The sequence below is a fragment of the Myodes glareolus genome, chromosome 17 (assembly GCF_982192425.1).
Source record: "Myodes glareolus chromosome 17, mMyoGla1.1, whole genome shotgun sequence".
Lineage (NCBI taxonomy): Eukaryota > Metazoa > Chordata > Mammalia > Rodentia > Cricetidae > Myodes > Myodes glareolus.
The window spans coordinates 65502780-65523137 of NC_142042.1; the positions used below are offsets into that span (position 1 = coordinate 65502780).

The 20358-nt window shown below is 45.3% G+C and overlaps 2 protein-coding genes across 3 annotated transcripts; one reads left to right on the forward strand and one right to left on the reverse strand.

The window, feature by feature from the left end:
* Positions 1-4793: 4793 nt before the first annotated feature.
* Snapin (SNAP associated protein) lies at positions 4794-8088 on the forward strand. 2 transcript variants are annotated; one of them, XM_048456378.3, is made up of 4 exons: positions 4794-4968; positions 5188-5234; positions 5483-5601; positions 6406-8088. In XM_048456378.3, exons 1-4 carry the CDS (start codon positions 4826-4828, stop codon positions 6505-6507), a joined length of 411 nt encoding a protein of 136 aa, XP_048312335.1. In that variant the 5' UTR covers positions 4794-4825; the 3' UTR covers positions 6508-8088. The 2 variants fall into 2 exon arrangements, with proteins under 2 accessions (XP_048312335.1, XP_085534356.1); XM_085678230.2 differs by having other exon boundaries at positions 4876-4968; positions 5435-5601.
* On the reverse strand, positions 7899-18406 carry Ilf2 (interleukin enhancer binding factor 2). The gene is made up of 13 exons (XM_048456366.3): positions 18268-18406; positions 17485-17544; positions 17015-17057; positions 14452-14556; positions 13924-14001; positions 13518-13620; positions 11997-12062; positions 10640-10756; positions 10174-10252; positions 9667-9754; positions 8978-9039; positions 8698-8903; positions 7899-8558 (listed from the first exon to the last, which is right to left on the reverse strand). The coding sequence occupies exons 1-13, from the start codon at positions 18270-18272 to the stop codon at positions 8398-8400; spliced, it is 1173 nt and encodes a 390-aa protein (XP_048312323.1). The 5' UTR covers positions 18273-18406; the 3' UTR covers positions 7899-8397.
* Between the last annotated feature and the right edge of the window lie 1952 nt (positions 18407-20358).

Genomic DNA, 20358 nt, shown 5'->3' on the forward strand with positions numbered 1-20358 from the left:
GCCAGACCCTCCAGGACATACACTAAAGCGTGGAGGCACTGGACTCTATCAGCACCAGCACAGCTGATGAGAAATCTAGGCAGAAGGGAAGGTTGACCATGAGAGCACTGTTAGGTTAGCAGGGTATACTGTGCTTACAGGTTTGTGTGTGTCAACTGACCCACAACTTATATACTGATGGTGGGCAACATCTCCAGGCCTGACTCTGGAGGAATCATCCCTGCCATGATTGGGGAGAGAGGCACTGGATTGAGGTTGTTGGGGAGCAGTGGGGTTACCTAGCAGACCATCAGTGTTGGAAGAAGTACAAAGACATCTGTCCAGGCTGAAGGTGACTTGCTTGGGTAGGTCTGATACAGGGGATTCTTGAGTTAAAAATCAGGAAGAAAATGAAATGTGACGTTGAAGAACTGAGGCCCAAGTTGGAGGCTAGGAAGTCAAAGTTACCCAGGATGGACCCCCTCCACCACTTGGACTTTAAGCAGCTGCTGGCATTGTTGACAGGTGATGGACAGTACCTATGAGCCCTCTGCCTAAGCAATGGCAGCAGATCATCACTAACAACCTCAGTGGACGTCCCACCGAGATCAGGTGGGAATGCCTGGGAATGCCGAGAGGTCGCTCTCGTGAATGGTGTGTGTTTTCATCCCCAGAGAAGCTCTGAGACACGCCCTCCAAAACAGGAGGCAGGAGGGTGAATTGAAAGGCCTCAAAAAGGAAGAGTTAAGGGGGCTGGAGAGATGGCTCAGTAGTTAAGAGTATTGCCTGCTCTTCCAAAGGTCCTGAGTTCAATTCCCGGCAACCACATGGTGGCTCACAACCATCTGTAATGAGGTTTGGTGCCCTCTTCTGGCCTGAAGACATACACACAGACAGAATATTGTCATAATAAATAAATAAATATTTAAAAAAAAAAAAAAAGGAAGAGTTAAGAGAGTACAAAAAGAATGAAAAAATGACAGAGGATAGCCCCAGAGAGGAAGGAAAAGAGTAAGTTTAAAAGAGACAGATTAAAAGGAGTACCCCCAAGAATGCAGCACTCCCGCTCAGCAGGAGCCAGACAGATCAACAACACCCAGATTCCCTAAAAGATTGTCGAAGAAAAGAAAAAAAAAAGGGGGGGTGAGATGTTGGGAGCTGTGAACCCCCTAGATCCTGAATTTCTGGTAAACAACTTGTAATGCTTGCAGCTGCTCTGAGCACAAGACCCTCAGAAGTTCCTGATGGCAGGAGAGTGATTTCTGGTGGGTTTGACTGGGGCGTGGCTATCAGTTAAGGATCTCTATATAAGCAGCTCTGGTACACAGTAAGGGGGGGGGGGACATTCCTGTTTCAAGGATGACCTGTGTCTCTTGTCTCTGTGTGTCTGTGTGTTTCAATCTCCAGCTCCTTGCCCAGTTCACAAACTGTATGGTAGTGCATGGAGCGCAGACGGGCGTGGTGCACTACAACAACCAGCCTGAGCACATGCTGTTGTACCAGGTGCCACTGCTGCTGCACTGGCTGTTGGACACCTTGCTCAACCTCGTCCCAGCGGCCAGCACCCTGCAGTCTGCAAGCACCATGCAGATTTCAGAGTGAAAAGGCTGATAAACCACAAATGCCCCGTGTTGGACCACCATGAAAAAAAACAAAACAAAACACAAAGACCCACAAAAAAAGTGAGTTTGCAAAGGACCACAGGGGGTTAGTTATCAGGATCAGAGGTGATCATGAACTCTGCATTTTCTTGTACAACTCCCCGCTAATTCTGCCTTTTTCTTCCCCTCACCTGTCTCTGTCGTTTTCATATTTTGTAAACATTTCATACAGTTCTCTCTAAGAAAACTGTATCAAAATGTGGTGTATGCCTTTAATCTCAGCACTTACCAGGGAGGGGCAGGTGGATCTCTTCAGTTCAAGGCCCACCTGGTCTGCAAAGGGAGCTCCAGGCCAGTCATAAGTACATAGTGATACCTTGTCTCAAACAAATGAAAGATACTCTCACAATGCTACATTAACTCTTTCTGTCTACTCAGTAAAAATAGTTCTGGATCTCTTGAATGTTTTCTTTACCATCTGACAGGGCTGGAAAAACAGGAGGAGATGCTGCTTTCTGGCTCTGGTGGCTTCTCCCACTATTAAGGTCTTGGGATGCAGAGCAGCCAGTGGCACCCAGTGTCCTCAGGCTGTCATGTATCAGCACGCTAAGAGGGCCCTCTCCCATAAACAGCTTTAGCAGAACCCAGCACAGCCCACCAACATGGAATCACAGTAATTTCTGTACCATTCAGTAAGTTTGCTATGCCCTTTTCAACAATATCTGTACCTCAGATCAGGGGTACAGGACTTCAAAACTCTAGTGGCTGCTGCTGTTCTGCTTATCTGTTTCCCCTGTATGCTTGATCTCTGTTGGTGCCAGGTTAGCCAAGCTACATAGTGAGACCTGCCTCAAAAACAAAGCCAGAAGTGTGCATAGCACAATTCACCTTAAGTATGTTTAAATGTAGAGTTCGGTAGCAGCAAGTGCATACCCGTGTATCTTCCCAAACTGGTACTCTTTACCCATCAAACAATCCTACTCTTCACTCCACCCTATCCAACTTCTGTTGTTTTTCAGTGCTGATAATCTAACCCAGAGCCTCAGGTATGATATACAAGTGCCTTCACACAGAGTTACACCTCAGCCCCATCCTACAATTTTATATCCATGAATTTGGCCATTCATATAAGTGAAACCATATGATATTTATCCTTTGGAGGCCAGGTTATTTTGTGTAACATAAATGTCCTTAAGGGACATCCATGGCCTAGCCTATATCACGATTTCATTCTTAAATCCATTTCTTTTAAGGCATACTCAGTTTTGTGCGTATTTGATGCCATTAAAAATATTCTTGGGTGGGGAGATATAGTAAGGAGGAGTGGGCCACATCCTGCCGCTCAGCTAGCTTAACCCCCGAAATAACCACACAGAAACCTTATTAATTTAAACACTGCCTGGGCCATTATATCTAGCCTCTTCTTGGCTAACTCTTAAATCTTGGTTTAACCCATTTCTATTAATCTGTGTGTCACCACGAGGTCGTGGTTTACTAGGAAAGATTCAGCATGTCTGACCTGGCGGCTCCATGTTGGCTCTCTGTCTGCCCTACTTCCCAGCATCCAGTTCTGTCTACTCTGCCTACCTAATTGCTGCCCTATCAAAAGGCCAAGGCAGTTTATTTATTCAACCAATAAAATCAACACAAATACAGAAGAACCTCCTACACCAGGGAGAGGTTGAAGAGATGGCTCAGTGGGTAAGAGTACTTAGTGCACTTGCAGAGGTTCCCAGATGGGTTCCCACAGCATGAAGCTCATAACACCTGTAACTCTAGCTCTAAGGGATCCAACACCTCTGGCCTCAAAGCTCCAGGGAATCTTATGCTTCACTGAACCCATATGTACACACATGCGTGCACCCACACATAGGTTTTAAGTGATAATTTAAAACCACCTTTTGGGGGCTGGAGAGATGGCTTAGCAGTTAAGAGCACATAACAGTTTTCCAGAGAACTGGAATTTGGCTCCTTGTACCCATGTCAGGCAGCTTACAACTGCCTGTAACTCCAACACCTCTGATCTCCCTAGGCTCCTGTACTCACTGCACTTGTGTACACAGATAGAGGGTGGGAGAGCAGCCTCGGGCCCAGGGACCCACATGCTGGAAGGAGAGAACTGACCTCTACACATATGCCATGGCACACATACACATGAACACATACTATATAAAACTGAAAAACAAATTGGAAACTTCTTTCAAGCCAGACCTGGTGCAAGCCTGTTCCTGAAGCAGGAGGAGCGCATATTCAAGGCCTGCATGTAGTAGCTACAAAACAAATTCAAGTTCACTTCAGCAATTTAGTGAAATTTTATCTCAAAATAAAAAGCGAAGGTGGGAGGTAAGGTACTGTGGGGATCTGTCTAGCAATCACGATGCCCTGCTAGGTTCTCCTGCCCCCCACCCAAAAAATCAGCATAAAAAATTTTAAAAACCTGTTATGATGGCACAGGCCTATAACTCCAGCACTAGAAAGACTGAGACAAAAAGACTGTGAACGCAAGGTTAACTTAGGCTACATGGCAAGAATTTGTTTAACAAAAATAAATAATACAATCTTTAGAAATATAAAATTCACAGAGCAGTGGTGGTACAAGCCTTTGATCGCAGAGGCAGGCAGAAATCTGAGTTCAAGGCCAGCCTGGTCTATATCACTAGTTCTAGGACAGCAGGGCTATCCAAAGAAACTCTGTCCCAAAAACAAAACAACAAAAATTAAAAAAGAGAAATATAAAACTTTAACATGAACATCAATTGGCTTTCTCATCGATTCCCATGGGGAGGCTATGGACAACAGCACTTAGTTTCACTTTTCAAAAAAGAAAAAAATAAATAAATAAAAATAAAACAAAAGCCTTAATCCCAGCACTTGGGAAGCAGAGGAAGGCGAATCTCGTTGAGTTCGAGACCATCCTGGTCTACATAGTGAGTACTAAGCCACCAGGGCTATGTAAAGAAACCCTGCCTTTAAAAATAAAATAAAATAAAATTTAAAAACAGCCAATCCAAAAACATGGTTCCTACGGGTTCCTGAAGTCTGGATCCCGCCCCTGACAGGCCCACTAATGAACTGCAATTTCCAGGAGACTAGCACGTTCGCCCGCGGCTCTCTGAGGACTCCATTTCCCAGCTAGCCCATCGCCCGGCGGACTGTGTACCTCAGCGCCCCCTCGCGGCGCACCACCGCACGCTGCCGTTCCCGGCGGCCCTCGCGGCAGGCTGCGGGCGTCAGGGCAGTTGGTGATGGCGGCGGCAGGTTCCGCTGCTGTGTCGGGGGCAGGGACCCCGGTGGCGGGGCCCACGGGCCGCGACCTCTTTGCCGAGGGGCTCCTGGAGTTCCTGCGACCCGCTGTGCAGCAGCTCGACTCTCACGTGCACGCGGTCAGGTGCTGGACCGGGAGGGCTGGGGGCGGGGCCTGTGGAACTGGCTTTGTAGGGGCGGGGCCGCGAGAGGTAAAGACCGGGTAAGTTCTTGAGACTCTTCTGGGTCAAAGAGGCGGAGGTGAGGCTTTTGAGATTGGCTTTTCTCAGTACTTGAGGAATAAGTAGAATTAGTTTCCCGCGTCCCATTCACTGACCGTGTAGGCCTTTGTACCTCTTTGCAGAGAAAGCCAGGTAGAGCTCCGGGAACAAATTGACAACCTAGCTACAGGTGAGTGAGCACCCGGAATACCTAGAACCCTTGAACTCACTTTTACGAGCTTTGGTTTCCTCAATATCAGAACTACCCACGGACTCTTAATTTCTGGGTATATCTTAGGACAGAATGAAAGGGAGTGAAGGGTAGGTATCTGTGGTCACACAAGACTGCAAGAGTGTTTTTCATCTTGTTCCTCTTTTATATTCCCTAAGAACAAAAAATGAGCCATTAGATGTTGGTTGCCCATTTACTCTTCTCAGAACTATGCCGGATCAATGAGGATCAGAAGGTGGCCTTGGATCTGGACCCCTATGTTAAGAAGCTGCTTAATGCCAGGCGACGAGTTGTCTTGGTGAACAATATTTTACAGAATGCCCAGGTAATTAAAAAAGAAAGTTTTCTTAGTCGAGCATGTTGACACATAATGAAATTTCAGCATTTGGTGGGCTAAGGCAAGAAGAATGGTTGGGACTTGGAGCATAGCCTGGACTACACGGGGGCTCTTAGATCAGCCAGGGCTCCATAGCAAGACCCTGGATCAAAAAAGCAAAACAGGCCGGGCGGTGGTGGCGCACGCCTTTAATCCCAGCACTCGGGAGGCAGAGGCAGCCAGTGGATCTCTGTGAGTTCGATGCCAGCCTGGTCTACAAGAGCTAGTTCCAGAACAGGCTCTAAAACTACAGCCAAACCCTGTCTCGAAACCCCCCCCCCCAAAAAAAAAGCAAAACAAAAGTCTTAACAGTTCTTTATCCTACTTTATGTCTTCAACAGTGAAAGCCACCAGACATTTTAACCACCGGGGAAAGGGCAGTGTTGAGCCCCTCCCCCATACTAGACCTCAGCCTCAGGTCCTCTAAAATACTAGACAGGTATTCTTGATTTCTAGTGGATGTCGTTTACAAGCTTATATATACTTAAAGGATTGCCCAAACCAGCCCTGTGGTGGTGGCACACGCCTTTAATCCCAGCACTTGGGAGGCAGAGGCAGGCAGATCTGAGTTTGAGGCCAACCTGGTCTACAGAGTGAGTTCTAGGACAGCCAGGACTACACAGAGAAACCCTGTCTTGAAAAACCAAAAGTAAAATAAGATAGAGTCCAAGCCTAAGGTACCTCTCAGTGTCTTCTTAACTCAGGTAAACTTTTTACAGCAATCATTAGATTCCCTGTCTTCCTGTCTTGTAGGAACGGCTAAGGCGGCTAAACCACAGTGTTGCCAAGGAAACAGCTCGAAGGAGAGCAATGCTGGATTCAGGAGTTTACCCTCCTGGTTCTCCAAGCAAATAAGTTGGGCCTGTGACCTGAGTGTACAAGTACTGTTCTCCAGCTGCCTTTTTTGGTAGCAATGAGAAGATCCCAGAAAAGTTTCTGTCGACCTTAGGTTTGTTTGAACTGTGTACTCGTTCGTGTAGTGGCCTCAAGAAACATGCATACTGCAGACTTTCCTAAAGAGCTTCCGTTACAGCTTGTGCTTCCAATAAGCTTCTGCCTTTGGATTTTGAGACAAGGTCTCACTGTGTAGCCCAGGCTGGCTGAATGCTGAGATTACAGGCATGTATCAAGGTGCCTGGCTCACGTCTACACATTTTCCCACAGAGAATGTTAAGGTTAGACATCATGTAGAAAGTTCAAAACACCAGAGTTAGTGCAGGAATATTTCCACTCCTTCCCCTCTGCGCTTTACCAGTTCCTCTCATGGTCATGACTCTTCCAGATTCATCTTTACATATATATCCTATATATTTTAATGTTTCTTAGCAAGGGTCACAACTATTGCCTTCATCAGTGCTGCCCTGGGAGAGCACAACAAACGATATGAAGATCCGAGGTCAAGGGCAGAGCACATTGACAGCTCAGAGTCCCTAAGCTTTTGTGTTTTTTTTTTTTTTTTTAAAGCTATGTATTTTAAGGGCTGGAGGGATGGCTCAGTGATTCAAGAGCACTGACTGTTCTTCCAGATGATGGAGTTCAGTTCCCAGCACCCACAAGGTGGCTCATAGCAATCTACAGTTCCAGAGGATCCAATGCCCTTTTCTGGCCTTTTGGGGCACAGCACACATACAAGATGCAGACATAGATGCAGGCAAAACATCCATTCACATAAAATAAAAACTTAAAGCTTCATAGTTGGAGTTCCAACCTTTCCAGGCCTAGTTAACCAATGTTGACCATCCTGTCACTTGCTGTCTTAGAGGGATTCCCTCTACCTGTGGTTTCACTTGTTTTGTTTACAACTGAGGACTTAGGCAAAGTCAAGGTAAATCTATCCCCTTGACTACCCTGGCTTGAATGTTGATAGTACTGGTCAACATTATTAAATGCTTGTAATCGGTTATTAACAAAAAAGGATTTATCTTGCTTTGTGGTCTCAAAGGGTTCAGGACGTGGTCACCTATTGTCAGACATGAGTGTGTGGGAACCAAGCTTCTCCATCTCCTGCTGGCCAAAAGAAGGGAATGCCTGCTTTGTCTTTTAAGCCCTTTATTCTGTCTGGGCACCCAGCTCGTAGGATGATTTCATCCACATCTAGGGTGATATTCTTGCTCAGTTAATCCTCCGCAGAAATGTCTTACCAATCTCCTAAGCCACAACGACATGAAAATTAGCCACCACAATGTTGATGCACAAAAAAAGAGTTCCACAATAACCCGGAATGGTAGAGTTCCACATCACAAGGCTTAAATGTATTCCAGTTTACTCGCACAAACATAGAAAGATTCCAGGAGTCTATTATTTTTAATTTATATAGGCTGAAATTGCAATCTCAGTGTTTATAATAAAGATTCAACTTTAATTCTAAATGAAGTGTATAGAAGGCAAAAATGAATGCTACATATTGAAAAATAAAACCAAAAGCCCAGCTAGGAAGTACTTGACTCATTTTTCATAGAAAAAAAAATTCCCAGACATTTTACAACATTTCAACAGAGTATACTGGTTGGGAGTGGTTAGGTTTAAATATTGGGAATGTGCTTCATTCAGATGGACAGATGGCATACAGTCACAAATTGGAGACATCTGGCTGCTTAGCCGCTTTCGAAACAGTAACTAGCCTCCTTTCCTTTAGTTTGTTTTCTTCTCTTCCATCTTCCTATGCCACAGAAATGCCACCATATAAAACCCATGGCAGCTGGCTTAGCCCCATCTTCCCTTGGGCAGCAAGGAGTAAAGAGGAGTTCACTCCTGAGTCTCCATACTTTCTTCTTCTTCCCCTTGAGGTGGCTCTTCTGTGTTCTCCTCTTCCTCTTCTCCCTCCTTCTTCTCAGGAGGCTTCTCATAAGCCTTTTCTGAAGGTGTCACAATGACTCCATCCCAGGTAGATATTTCAGAAGCAAGATCTAGAAGAGAAGGGAAAAACGTGTTTCATACAGACAGTCAGTAAACAAAATAAGCTATATCCAGAAATAATTAGGGCACCTTAAGATACAGCGTCTCTATAGATCAGAACCCCTGGACCACACCACAGGGAGAACTCACAGCTGGCATCCCCCTCCTGGCCAAGGATCTTCCTAAAGCCTCCATGGGAGAGAATTCGAACCAGAGTCTGAGCTGTGTAGCACACCATGTCCTGCTGCTCTAGGGTCATGACTGTGTGCACTCTGAAGTTGCCACTCTCACAGGGGTCAGTGATGCCCACTGACCCTGGTAGGAACAGTCCTGCAGCCAGAATCTGCAAGCAACGCCTACAACACAAAGACACTCACTTAGAAAGCACACAAAACAACTTGCACCCCAAACCTAAAGAAGCATGCTATACCTGTATGCCACATTTAGGGCCAAAGGCTGTCTGGTAGGGTTATTCATCACAGCATAGTGCCCCTGGAAGAGAGTAAGTCTGCTAGGTGTGCTACCAACTGGCAAATCTAAAGTTCAAACAAACAAAAACTTCAAGTAAGGAGGAAAACTAGCTGTAATGATGAGCTGACAAGAGTAATGAGAGCAGAGTACTTTCACCGAGCATTAAAAACGTCAGTGAAGTAAACTCCCAGTCTTCCTAGACTAAACTTTGGTTGTTTTTTTTTTTTTTTTTTTTTTTTTTAAGGACAGGGTCTCCAAGACTATCCTTGAACTCCAAATGCTCCTGCCTCAGTCTGTCAAAGACTGACTACAATTTCTTTTAGGCCTCATTGGATTTCTGATGTTGGTAGGTTTAGGAGTAAATCAAACTGGGTGTGGTGGCACATCCTTTTAATCCAAGTACTCTAGAGACAGAGGCAGGCGGACCTAAGTTCAATGCCAGCTTGGTCTACAGAGTAAGTTTCACCACAGCCAGGGCTACACAGAGAAAACCCTGTCTCAAAACTAACTAAATATAGATGAAAAGGGACTCCAATTGCACCCTTATTTCTTCTTGCAGTACTGGCAATTGCACCACAACCTCTCACATACTAGACAAGCGCTCTACACAGAGCTACATCCTCAGCCGCCCTTTTTTTTTGAACTTACAAGTAGGTCAAGGATCCAGGGTGTGAGAGGCTCGAAGCCAGGAAAACGAATCCTCAAGTCCTTTAGCAATCTGATGAGAACTTTAACTCTGAATGTAAGAGACCCACAGGTTAGAGGTGATAGCATACTGATATTTCCACACTGAGGAGTCAACGCTGACTATACTATTTAGAGAACTACAAGGACAGTGGCCACCAGCTGGAGCAACAGAGAAAGGCATTTGTTCTTAAGTCTGACAAGCCTGAAATGAAAAAATTCCTTAAAGTTGTCCTGAAACTAGCTACCCAACTGTGACCTGTGTATGTACGTTCACACACACAATAAAATGTTAATATACCCTCCTCAACCTTGTTTATTTAGGTAAAAATCAAAACCCAGACATCACATCTGAAACAGTTCTGTCACAGGAGGCGGAGGCGTCTATTGTTCATGGTGGCTGGATCACAGGCCAGAGCCACTACATTCCTCAGGAAGCGTTATCTTCTACAAATAACCAATGAGACTCACGTGGACTGAGAAGCATTTTCTTCAAACCAGCGGGCGTGCCGGATGGCTGCTAAGGCGCTCTGCAACACCTTGATGTCCACTGGAGACAAGCATAACAGGCTAAGAAACTTTCCTATTAAATGTGCAATAGAGTCAACCCCAATGTCTGTCCAGAAGTACGGCAAGCCACTTGTCCAAACACTATGGTTGCCCCCCAGCTAAATCTGAAAACAGGCAACATACATATCTCTTCCAATAATCTACTTCCCATCTAAGTATTTACACACATTTTTACTTTTTTTAAAATTTTTCCTCCAAGTTTTTTTTCTTCTGCAATCCTTTTTAAGGCTTTGAAAATCTTACTAGGAAGCTAGTAAAGCTGTTTACAAATCATGGAGAAAATAACCCTCAGAGTTAACGCAATACTAAAACTTCCAGAAAGTGCCAAAGCCTTGGCTCCTGTCACAAACGGGGACAGAAGACTCACAATGGAGTTCTGGGTCCAGTTTCCGGAGATTGGGCGGCACTGTTGTAATGAGAATTTTCACCGTAGCATCAGAAGAGCTGATTTCAAAGCCAGTTTCATTAGTCAGCATGGTCAAAACTAAAAGAACAAAATAATCAAAATACATAACACATATTTGTTCTGTTTTGCTGTTATTATTATATTTATTTAGGGCGTGTGTGAGTGAGCCAAAGGACAACCTTTTAGGAATAAGTTCTCCCCTTCCACCACATAGGCCCAGGGAACAAACTCAGGGCATCAGGCTTAGTGGCATGCAACTTTACCCACTGTGCCATCTTGCTAACCCGTTTTGCTTTTGAGACAAGATCTCATTTAGCTGAGGCTGCCTTCCAACTCATTGTACAGCCAAAGACGACTGACCTGCTTGCTGATCCTCCTTCCTCTGCCTCACTAGCTAAGCATACATAAGTGCCACTAAATCTGCTGGATATAATGCTGAGTACTGATCTGAGAACTTCACACATGCTAGACATGGATCCTGCCAGCTAAGCTCTATCTACCCAGCCTTCATTTTGTTTTGAGAATAAGGTCTTACTATGTCTATAGCTCAGGCTGGTCTTAAATTATCAAACCCCCTGCTCTAGCTTCTCAAATATTGGGGTTATAGGTATGCCATACCTGGTTAACAGGTGGGTTTTCTGGCAGTGAGTTATTTAATTTTTGAGACAAGATGTATATGTAGCAAAGGCTGGTCTCAAACTCCAGATACTCTGCTCATGTCTCCCAAGTACTGGGATTGCAAACATGCACCAAAAAACGTCAATAAGAACTTGGATACCAGGAAGTGGAAGGTGGGAGCAAGAAGATCGTCAGGAGTCCTAGACCAACCTGACATGATACCCCATCTCCAAAGTAGGGGAGCAGAGGGACAGAGCAAGCTGAAGAGACGAGGTCTGGAGATGAAACTCAGTGGCCGACTGATCACCTAGCATGTATGAGAGGTACTGTGTTCAACCTCAACACCACACATACAAATTCAAGCTTGGGGTTATTTCTGAATTACAGAGTTTTAAAACAAATCAGAATTCAGTGGTGCATACCCATCTATGATCCTAGCACTTGAGAGGCTGAGAGAGAGGAGGAACGTAATTTGAGGCCGGCCTGAGTTATGGAGTAAATCTCTCTCTTCTAACCCACCCTTCATAATAAAAGAAAATAAGCTGTGACTGCCCGAGACCCCTGCTACGCTGCCCACACAGCCCTGACTCTGCTCCACGCTGCCCCACACAGCCCTGACTCTGCTACGCTGCCCCACACAGCCGACTCTGGAAGCGCAGCAGCTGCTGTCACTACGCAGATATTCAGAGCAGACGCAGACCTTCTGAGGGGTCCTGGGCTCTCAGGCTTTCCACGACTTTGTTCCCCAGGGCAGCAACAGCTTCCACTAGATTGGAAAAAAAGGACATAATTAATGTTACAGTACATACTTTATGTAGACTGCTTCTATCAGTAAACAATGTGGCGCTTCCATTTCTACAGACTGAAGCTTATTCAACTAAAATGAACACTCTTGCCAGGGGAATGAAAGCCTGGACAGAGAATTAGAAGTCTCAAGCAACAGGAATCCCCAGGTATATAGGGGGAAAAAAAAAAGTCTTTTTACTTTTTATCCCTTTGCTGGGATTAAAGGCGTGTGCTACCACACTTGGCTTACATGTCTTCTTTGCACAGCAGTGTTCCCAGGTCACTGGCACTTAGGACATGTAGGCTGGGTTATTCTCTTCAGTGAGGACGGGGTCTGTCTTAGCACATCTGGCCTCTTTCCCTACTCATGCCAGTAGCACCTCCTGGTTAAAATACTCAAAGATGTGTCTAGGCACAACCAATGTCTCACAGGGAGCAAAACTGATTCCAGTTAATGGATGTGGACTTTAGTACTGGCCATAACTTCTAGACACGCACCACAATTAGTACCATATCACTCCAAAAGCATTAAAAAATAAAAATAAAAAAAAAAACACCAAAGAGCCCAGTGTGGTGGTAAACACCTTTAATCCCAGGACTCAGGAGGCAGAGGCAAACAAATCTGAGTTGGAGGCCAGCCTACTCTACATAGTGAATTCCAGGATAGCCAGAGCTACATAGTGAGACCCTGTCTAAAACAAATAAAAATAAATAATAAATTTACTATTTCCCTTCCACTCACAAATGGATGGATAGACAGATGGATGGTCTGGACTTTAAATTATTACCAGCCCTACATCTAACCTCGATGTTTAGGAAAGTGGGCTGGGGAAGCTGGAGAGCTGGCTTAGACATTAAGAGTACTTGTTCCTCTTGCAGAGGACCTGGGTGGGTTCAGTTCCCAACACCCATTTGGTGGTTCACAACCATCTATAACTCCAGTTCCAGGGGATCCAAAGCCCTCATCTGACCTCTGAGAGCACCAGGGATGTACATGGTATTCATGCATTCATACAAGCATAACACTAATAGAAATAAAATATAAAAATCTTTTTTTTGTTGTTTTTGTTTTTGGAGACAGGGTTTCTCTGTAGCTTTGGAGCCTGTCCTGGAACTAGCTCTTGTAGACCAGGCTGGCCTCGAACTCACAAAGATCCGCCTGCCTCTGCCTCCCAAGTGCTGGGATTAAAGGTGTGCACCACCACTACCCGGCTAAAAATCTTTGAAAAAAAAAAAGGTTGGGTTGAGGCTCTTGCTAGACTCTGCCCCACACAGCCCTGACTCTATGTAAGCGCAGCTGCTGTTGCCACTACATAGATACTCAGAGCAGACACAGACCCACAGACCTTCTGAGGGGTCCTGGGTTCTCAGACATCCCATGACAAGCTAACATGCCCAACACCATGTCCCATCCCCAACAGAGAAAAACACTTACATGTTGGCAGGATCTTTAGTATTACCACCAAGTCAGCCACATTGTGTCCTGTAGTCATTGTCCCCTTTTTATAGGATCCGACCTGTCGGACTTCTTCAATTTGCTGTTGAAAAAGGGATTTCCGGGAAATGGAGAAAAACGAAGGTGGCGATCCCACAGGCTCATTTCAGCAGCCTTACTACCAGATCTGGACGCCCCCGTGACCAAATCACACCCCAGACAACCACACAGGACTAGACCAGGACACAATCTTGTCCTTAGATCACAAGTTCCAGAATGCCCCACTATCTTCCACTTTGGGCTTTGATCTGGATAGCAAACAACTGAAAGATTAACAGGCAAGGGCCAAGGAAATTTCCATCCCACCAAGGGTGCCCTTTCTTAGGGCTAATTCATTAAAACTTACCACTTCAAATGTCCCTGGAGCCACAATCAAGTTGTCAATCACATTGTTTATTTTTGTCACCAAAGAAAGGATGGAAGCCTGAAAATGTCACAAAGCAAAAATACCCTAAGGCCAAAAATTACACAAAATAACATATATCTAATCTGTTTGTATCATCACATCTCCAACTACAGTAAGAAGGGCTCTGATAACACTCTTGATGGGACTCAAACCCAGACCCTCAAGTGTGCTCGGTAAGTGGTCTACCAGTGGCCTACAATCCTAGGCAAGACAATACTTTTATTAACCAGATGGATTATTAACTCTTCAATTTATTTTTTAACTTTATTTCAGATACATTGGTGTTCTGCCTGCATGCATGTCTGTGTGAGGGTGTGTGTCAGATCCCCTGGAATTGGAGCTACAGACAGCTGTGAGTTATCATGTGGGCGCTCTGGAAGAATGCCAGTGCTCTTAACCTCTGAGCCATCTCTCCAGCCCAACTTTTAACTCGTTAGGCCCTTAGCACAGACTCAGGAAAGTACATACCTGCTCCGCAGAATTGGGGGCAAGGTCCTGATTCCTTTTCAGCAAGGCTTCGCTGAAGGATGTCTCATCGGGTGCAGGCTTCACGCGAGGAAAAGCCATTTCACACTAAACCAGAAATTAAACTGTTATTTACCAAAAAGAACATACAGAAGAATATACTGTTGAGTAGCAGAAATAAAATTGTTATGCACTTGTAATCCCAGCACTTCCAAGATAGAGGCAGGAGAATCAACAGTTCAACACCAGCCTGGGCTACAATGAGACCCGGTCACAAAAATATATAAACAGGATTCAGGGAGATGGCTTGACAATAAAGGTCCTGAATCATCAACTTCTGGGACCCACACACAGAACCAAATCCTGCAAGTCGTCCTCAATCTTCACACATTTGCTATGGTATATGTATGATAATAAATGTAATAAAAATACTATTATTATTTATTATTTGGTTTTTTAAGATGGGGCTTTCCTATATAGCCCTTGCTGCCCTGAAACTCACTCTGTAGACTAGGCTGGTCTTGAACTCAGAAATCCGACTGCCTTCTGCCTCCCAACTGCTGGAATTAAAAGTGTGCACCACCACTCCTTAGTTACAAAAACATTTTAAAAAATAAAAATAGGAGGGCTAGAGAGATGATGACTCAGGGGTTAAGAGCACCGGGTCTTCCAGAGGTCCCAGGTTCAATTCCCAGCAACCGCAGCTAACAACTGTCTATAACTCCAGTTCCAGAGGATCTGACACCCTCATAGACATATGCAGGCAAAACACTAATGCACGTAAAATAAAAAGAAATCAGTTTAATAATAATGATAATAGAGGCTAGAAGTCAAGTGTGGTGGCGCACGCCTTTAGTCCCAGCACTCGAGAGGCAGATGATCTGAGTTCAATGTCAAGTCTACAGAGAGTTCCAGGATGCTACACACACAGAGAAACCCTGTCTCAAAACAAGAAAAGAAAAAGGGGGAAGAGGGCTGGAGAGATGGCTCAGCAGTTATTCTATTTTTTTTAAAAGATTTATTTCTTTATTATGTATACAGTGTTCTGTCTGCATGTCTGCCACCAGACCAAAAGAGGGCACCAGACCTCATTATAGATGGTTGTGAGCCACCATGTGGTTGCTGGGAATTGAACTCAGGATCTCTGGAAGAACAGGCAGCGCTCCTAACATCTGAGCCATCTCTCAGCAGGTATTCTTACAGAGGGCCCAGGTTCAATTCACAATACCCACACGGGGCTCACAACCACCGATAACTGCAGTTCCAAGGAATCCCACTCCCTCTTCAGCCTCCACTAGGCCTCCTCCTAGTACACCAGTACTAGGCACGTGTATGGTGCACATACATACAGACACTCACACACAAATCTTTTCAGTAACCCCACCCCTCACCCCCACATAGGAAAGTCTGTATTTGATCCTGTTTTTCCATCTACTCTATTATTTCAAAGCTGTTACACCCAACTTGGAACACTTGCTTTTAACTCCTTCAAGTTCAAGTCTAAATATAAAGTGGAAGAACCTAATTCAAGTTCTCATTACCTTGTTGTTCTTAACAGAACAACATTCTTTGTGATAGAGGGTCTATTATATCATAGGCTGGCCTGAACTTGCTGGGTAGCTGATGCTGACGTATCCTCCTGTGTGCTTGGATTACAGGTGTACACCACCACACCTGATACATAAAATGCCCTGGGCTCTGTGCATACTAGACAAGCACTCTACCAGCTGAGCTACACCACCGGCCACATTACTCTTATAACCCCGTGGCTGGAGAGACGGCTTAGCAACTAAGAATACCAGATGCTCTTGCAGAAGGCCCAGGTTGGTTCCTAGCACACACACGGCAGCTCACAACCTCTGACAACCTCTTCTAGCCTCTAAATGGACCAGGCATGCATGAGGGTAAACATACACATACATGAAATAAAAATAATTCACTGTGAAGTCAGGGTATGATGGCACATACCTATAATCCTAACACTGTGTTGTTGGGGGGGGAGGCAGGTGGATCTCTGTGTTCCAGGACAGTCAAGAATACACAGAGAGACCCTAGTGGGGGGGGGGGATCCACCACGTGTGTGGTAGCACACTTTTAGCACTCAGGAGGCAGAGGCAGGCAGAGTTCTAGGCCAGCCAAATTATATACAGGCCTTGTCTCAAAAATAAATAAATCCTAAAAATTATTTATTTATATTATAATCAAATAGTAAAGAAATTATCTTCCCTGCTCTGTTTATACTATTTTCTGTTTTGTTCTTGTTCACTATTAGTAGCCCAGGCTGGCCTTGGGTCTTGAACAGGGTCCTCCTGCCTCAGGCTTCCATTCCTGGGATTACAAAAGGTTCTGGCTAGCCAACTGGTTTGTTTGTTTGGTTGGGTTTTTTTTTTTTGTCCCAGGCCAGCCAGGCATACAGAGAAAGACCCTCTCTCAAATAAAACACCACATCCATTCATAAATCTACTCCGAACAATATCCAACTTCATTAACAAGGAGATTCAAGGCTCCATTTCTTCATCTGTAAGTAAGCAGTGGCCAGGAAAGTCCTCGGAAACCAAATACTCACCAAATAGAAATCAAAAGGGATATGGGGCACAAAAGGCCTGAATCTGAAACACAAAAACAATCCAGAATTACTCAAACAGAAAACAAGTGAGAGGGACACAGTGCACCAGCTTTGTCTTTTACAGGTTTGGGAGTTTCTGAGCTGCATTAAATTCACTTAGCAGGACATCAAGAAAGAAATGCTTCATGGGACTTCCACAAAATCAAGTAGAGCAGGGCGGTGGTGGGCCTCTCTCTAATTCCAGCACTCAGGAAGACAGAGGCAGGCGGATTTCTGTGAGTCTGAGTTCAGCCTGGTCTACAGAGTGAGTTGTGGACAGCCAGAGCTACACAGAGAAAACCTGTCTCGAAAAATAAAACAAAAAATAAAGACGAAAACAAAAAACCAAATTCAGGTATAACAGCCCACTCCAAACCTCCTTCTAAATGACTGGAACAAACCAAGTTAAAGACGCAAAGAGCCACACTTACCCTCCTCCAGGCCCTCCTCTGGAACCAAAGCGCCCTCCACGACCACGTCCTCTGTCACCCCTAAAAATACATACATTTTCCATGACCTCGCTGGAAACGTCTCCATCATACCAGCCATGCTGTTTCCATCTAATTTACCTTACGTTCCCAACTACAGAAGTCACTTTTCCCCATTCCAACAATGCCCAGCCCCACCCCCATGACGTCCTAACTCTGAATTTGATTTTGTTTTTAAGAGGGGTCTTATGTATTCCTGGCTAACCTAGAACTCCGGACCGTGCTGCCTTACCTCCCCAGTGCTATGACTGCGGCGTGCGACACCACATCAGACTTCTAATTCTGGATTTTATCAAAGCTCACAACAGAAAAATACAAGGTTCAGACCCTGACACACAAGACCCTACTAAGCAGCCCCGACCGGGAGGCACACCAATCCTAACAGTAAAGTGACTTTTATCAGCACAGCGTAACAGTTGCCAGGCATGTCCTACTTGTCAAACACTAGGCACCAGGAAAACGCGCAGCGCTCCAGCCTTCTCGTTGCACTCCGAGGATGCCCGCTCTGGTCCTCTAGTCCCGATAGCTAGGTGCTAACCCAGCGCCCTGCCGGGCCCCAGCCCCTTCAGGCCCGGCTCCCCGCCTCCGCCAGCCTCCTCCAACTCCATTCTCGCCGGCCAGGTTTCCCGTCAGTCGCGCAGACACAGGCCCTTGGTCCTCTGCCTCCGCTTCAGCCCGCCCTCCCAAGGTTTCGAAAGGAACTTTCAAGCATCTCTGTCCACTTACCTCATGGCCCGCTTAATCCTGAACAATGGAGGCTACTCAACCTCCCTTTCCCTAAAAGAATCAGGTCCGCAGAGAAGCGTCGGCCGGTGCGTCCCAACAAACGCCGGCGCGATAGGCTCCCGCCTCGCTCCCTCCCTCGTGATTATTGGTTAATTCAGCAAACCAATGAAAAATGCCCTATAAGGAGCCAACCAATAAGAAGACATAACGGGGATGAGTGCGATTTTCCCCACTGACGGAAGGGGGCGTGCGGAATTCGGACTGTGCACTGAGAAACCTCTTCTATGGTAATAAGAAGGACTCTAATCAGTGGGTAGCAGAGTGGCGCAGCAGAAGCGTGCTGGGCCCATAACCCAGAGGTCGATGGATCGAAACCATCCTCTGCTATCGGAGACTTTGCTTTTATGTCATGAACTCCCGCCTTCGTTTTCGTGATAAACTTTTCTACAAATAGGAAACAACTGCATTTTCCTCTCCAACTGTCTTTGGTTTTGCTTTTCCCAGACAGGGTCTTGCTTGGTCACCCCGGCTTACACAGTTCTCATTAATATAGTCCAAGCTGTCCGCACTCTCCGCAATCTTCACGCCTCAGTCTCCCAAGTGCCACCTCACCTGAAAACATAACTTTTACCCTATGAAAATACCAGGAAGAATTTAATTTCATTTACCACAATTTCCTTCGATATTATTGTTATATAATTCCTTTTATTGAAAATTTTTTTCATACATTTTGATCATGTATTTCCCCTTCATCAGTTCCATCCAGATCCTCCCAGCTTCCCTATGTTATATGATTTCTGACAGGTACTGATGTATTGTTTACTTTTGTAGGCACGTATTCCTTCCAAGTAGCCTAACCCCACCCTGAATAAAATAAAGAATATTTAATCAGGTCCGCAAGGCGGCTCAGCAGGTAGAACCTGAGTTCGACTTCTGAGACCCACGTGGTAGGAGAGCGGCGATTTCTGCTTTTTGTCCTCCAACCTCGCTACGTGTGCTGTGGGTGTGATGACACACATAAAGACAACATAAATAAATTTACAGAAAATTTTTTCAAAAGGATTATTTTGGCCGAGCACGGTGGAACACACCTTTATCCCCAGCACCTGGACGGTAGCGGCTGAAGGATGTGTGAGTTCAAGGCCAGCTTAATAACGGGTCCACACGAGATAGTAAGATACTGTCTCAAAAACTAATAGTTTATGACCCCAGAAAGGTAACCATTCTGGATTTCTACTATCGTGGATTAGGCTTGCCTTTAGATTTTTTTTTATTTATTAGGGCTGAAGAGCTGGCTCAGAGATGGCTCAGCAGTTAAAAGCATGCACTGCTCTTACGTGTTCTACAGAGTGAGTTCCAGAACAGTCAGAGCTACACAGAGAATTCGTGCCTTGAAAATAATAATGATGATGATGTTTATTTAGCGGCTAGAGAGATAGCTCAGTAATCAAAAGCACTTGTTACTCTTGCAGAGGAGGAAAGGGGGTGTCAATTCCCATCACCCACACAGTGTCTGTACTCTGGTTCCAAAGGTCCAAAGTGGTCTTCTGACCGCCACAGGCATTGGACATGAACGTGGTACACAGACATACATGTAAGAAAACCACTCATATACATAAGTAAGTCTAAAAAAATATTTTTAAGCTGTTGCAAAAAAAAATGTTTATTCATTTTTGTGTGTGCATGATTTGAGGTGGGGGCTGGGGAGAATTGCCACAGCCGTGTCCCACTGAGTCTTCTGCATTTACTTTCCTCCACATAGTCTCTCAATGTACGCCTGCGCCTGGAACTTGCTGTGTAGACCAAATTAGCCCAAAAGTCATAACTCCTCCAGCTGCAGCCTGACGGGTGCTGAGGTTACAACCCAGCTTGTGTGATTATACCCAGCTTTATCTATTTTTTTTTCATTTTTAAATTATTATATTTCTTTTTCTATAGTGTGTGTGTGCGCGCGCGCTTATGCCGTGGCGTGCTAACAGAGTCAGAGGACAGCTTGCAGGAGCCATTTCTCTGCTTCCTCCCTACAGGTCCCAGAGACTGAGCTCAAGCCCTCAGGCTGCAGCAGTACCTAACAGCTCCAAGGCCCAGCTT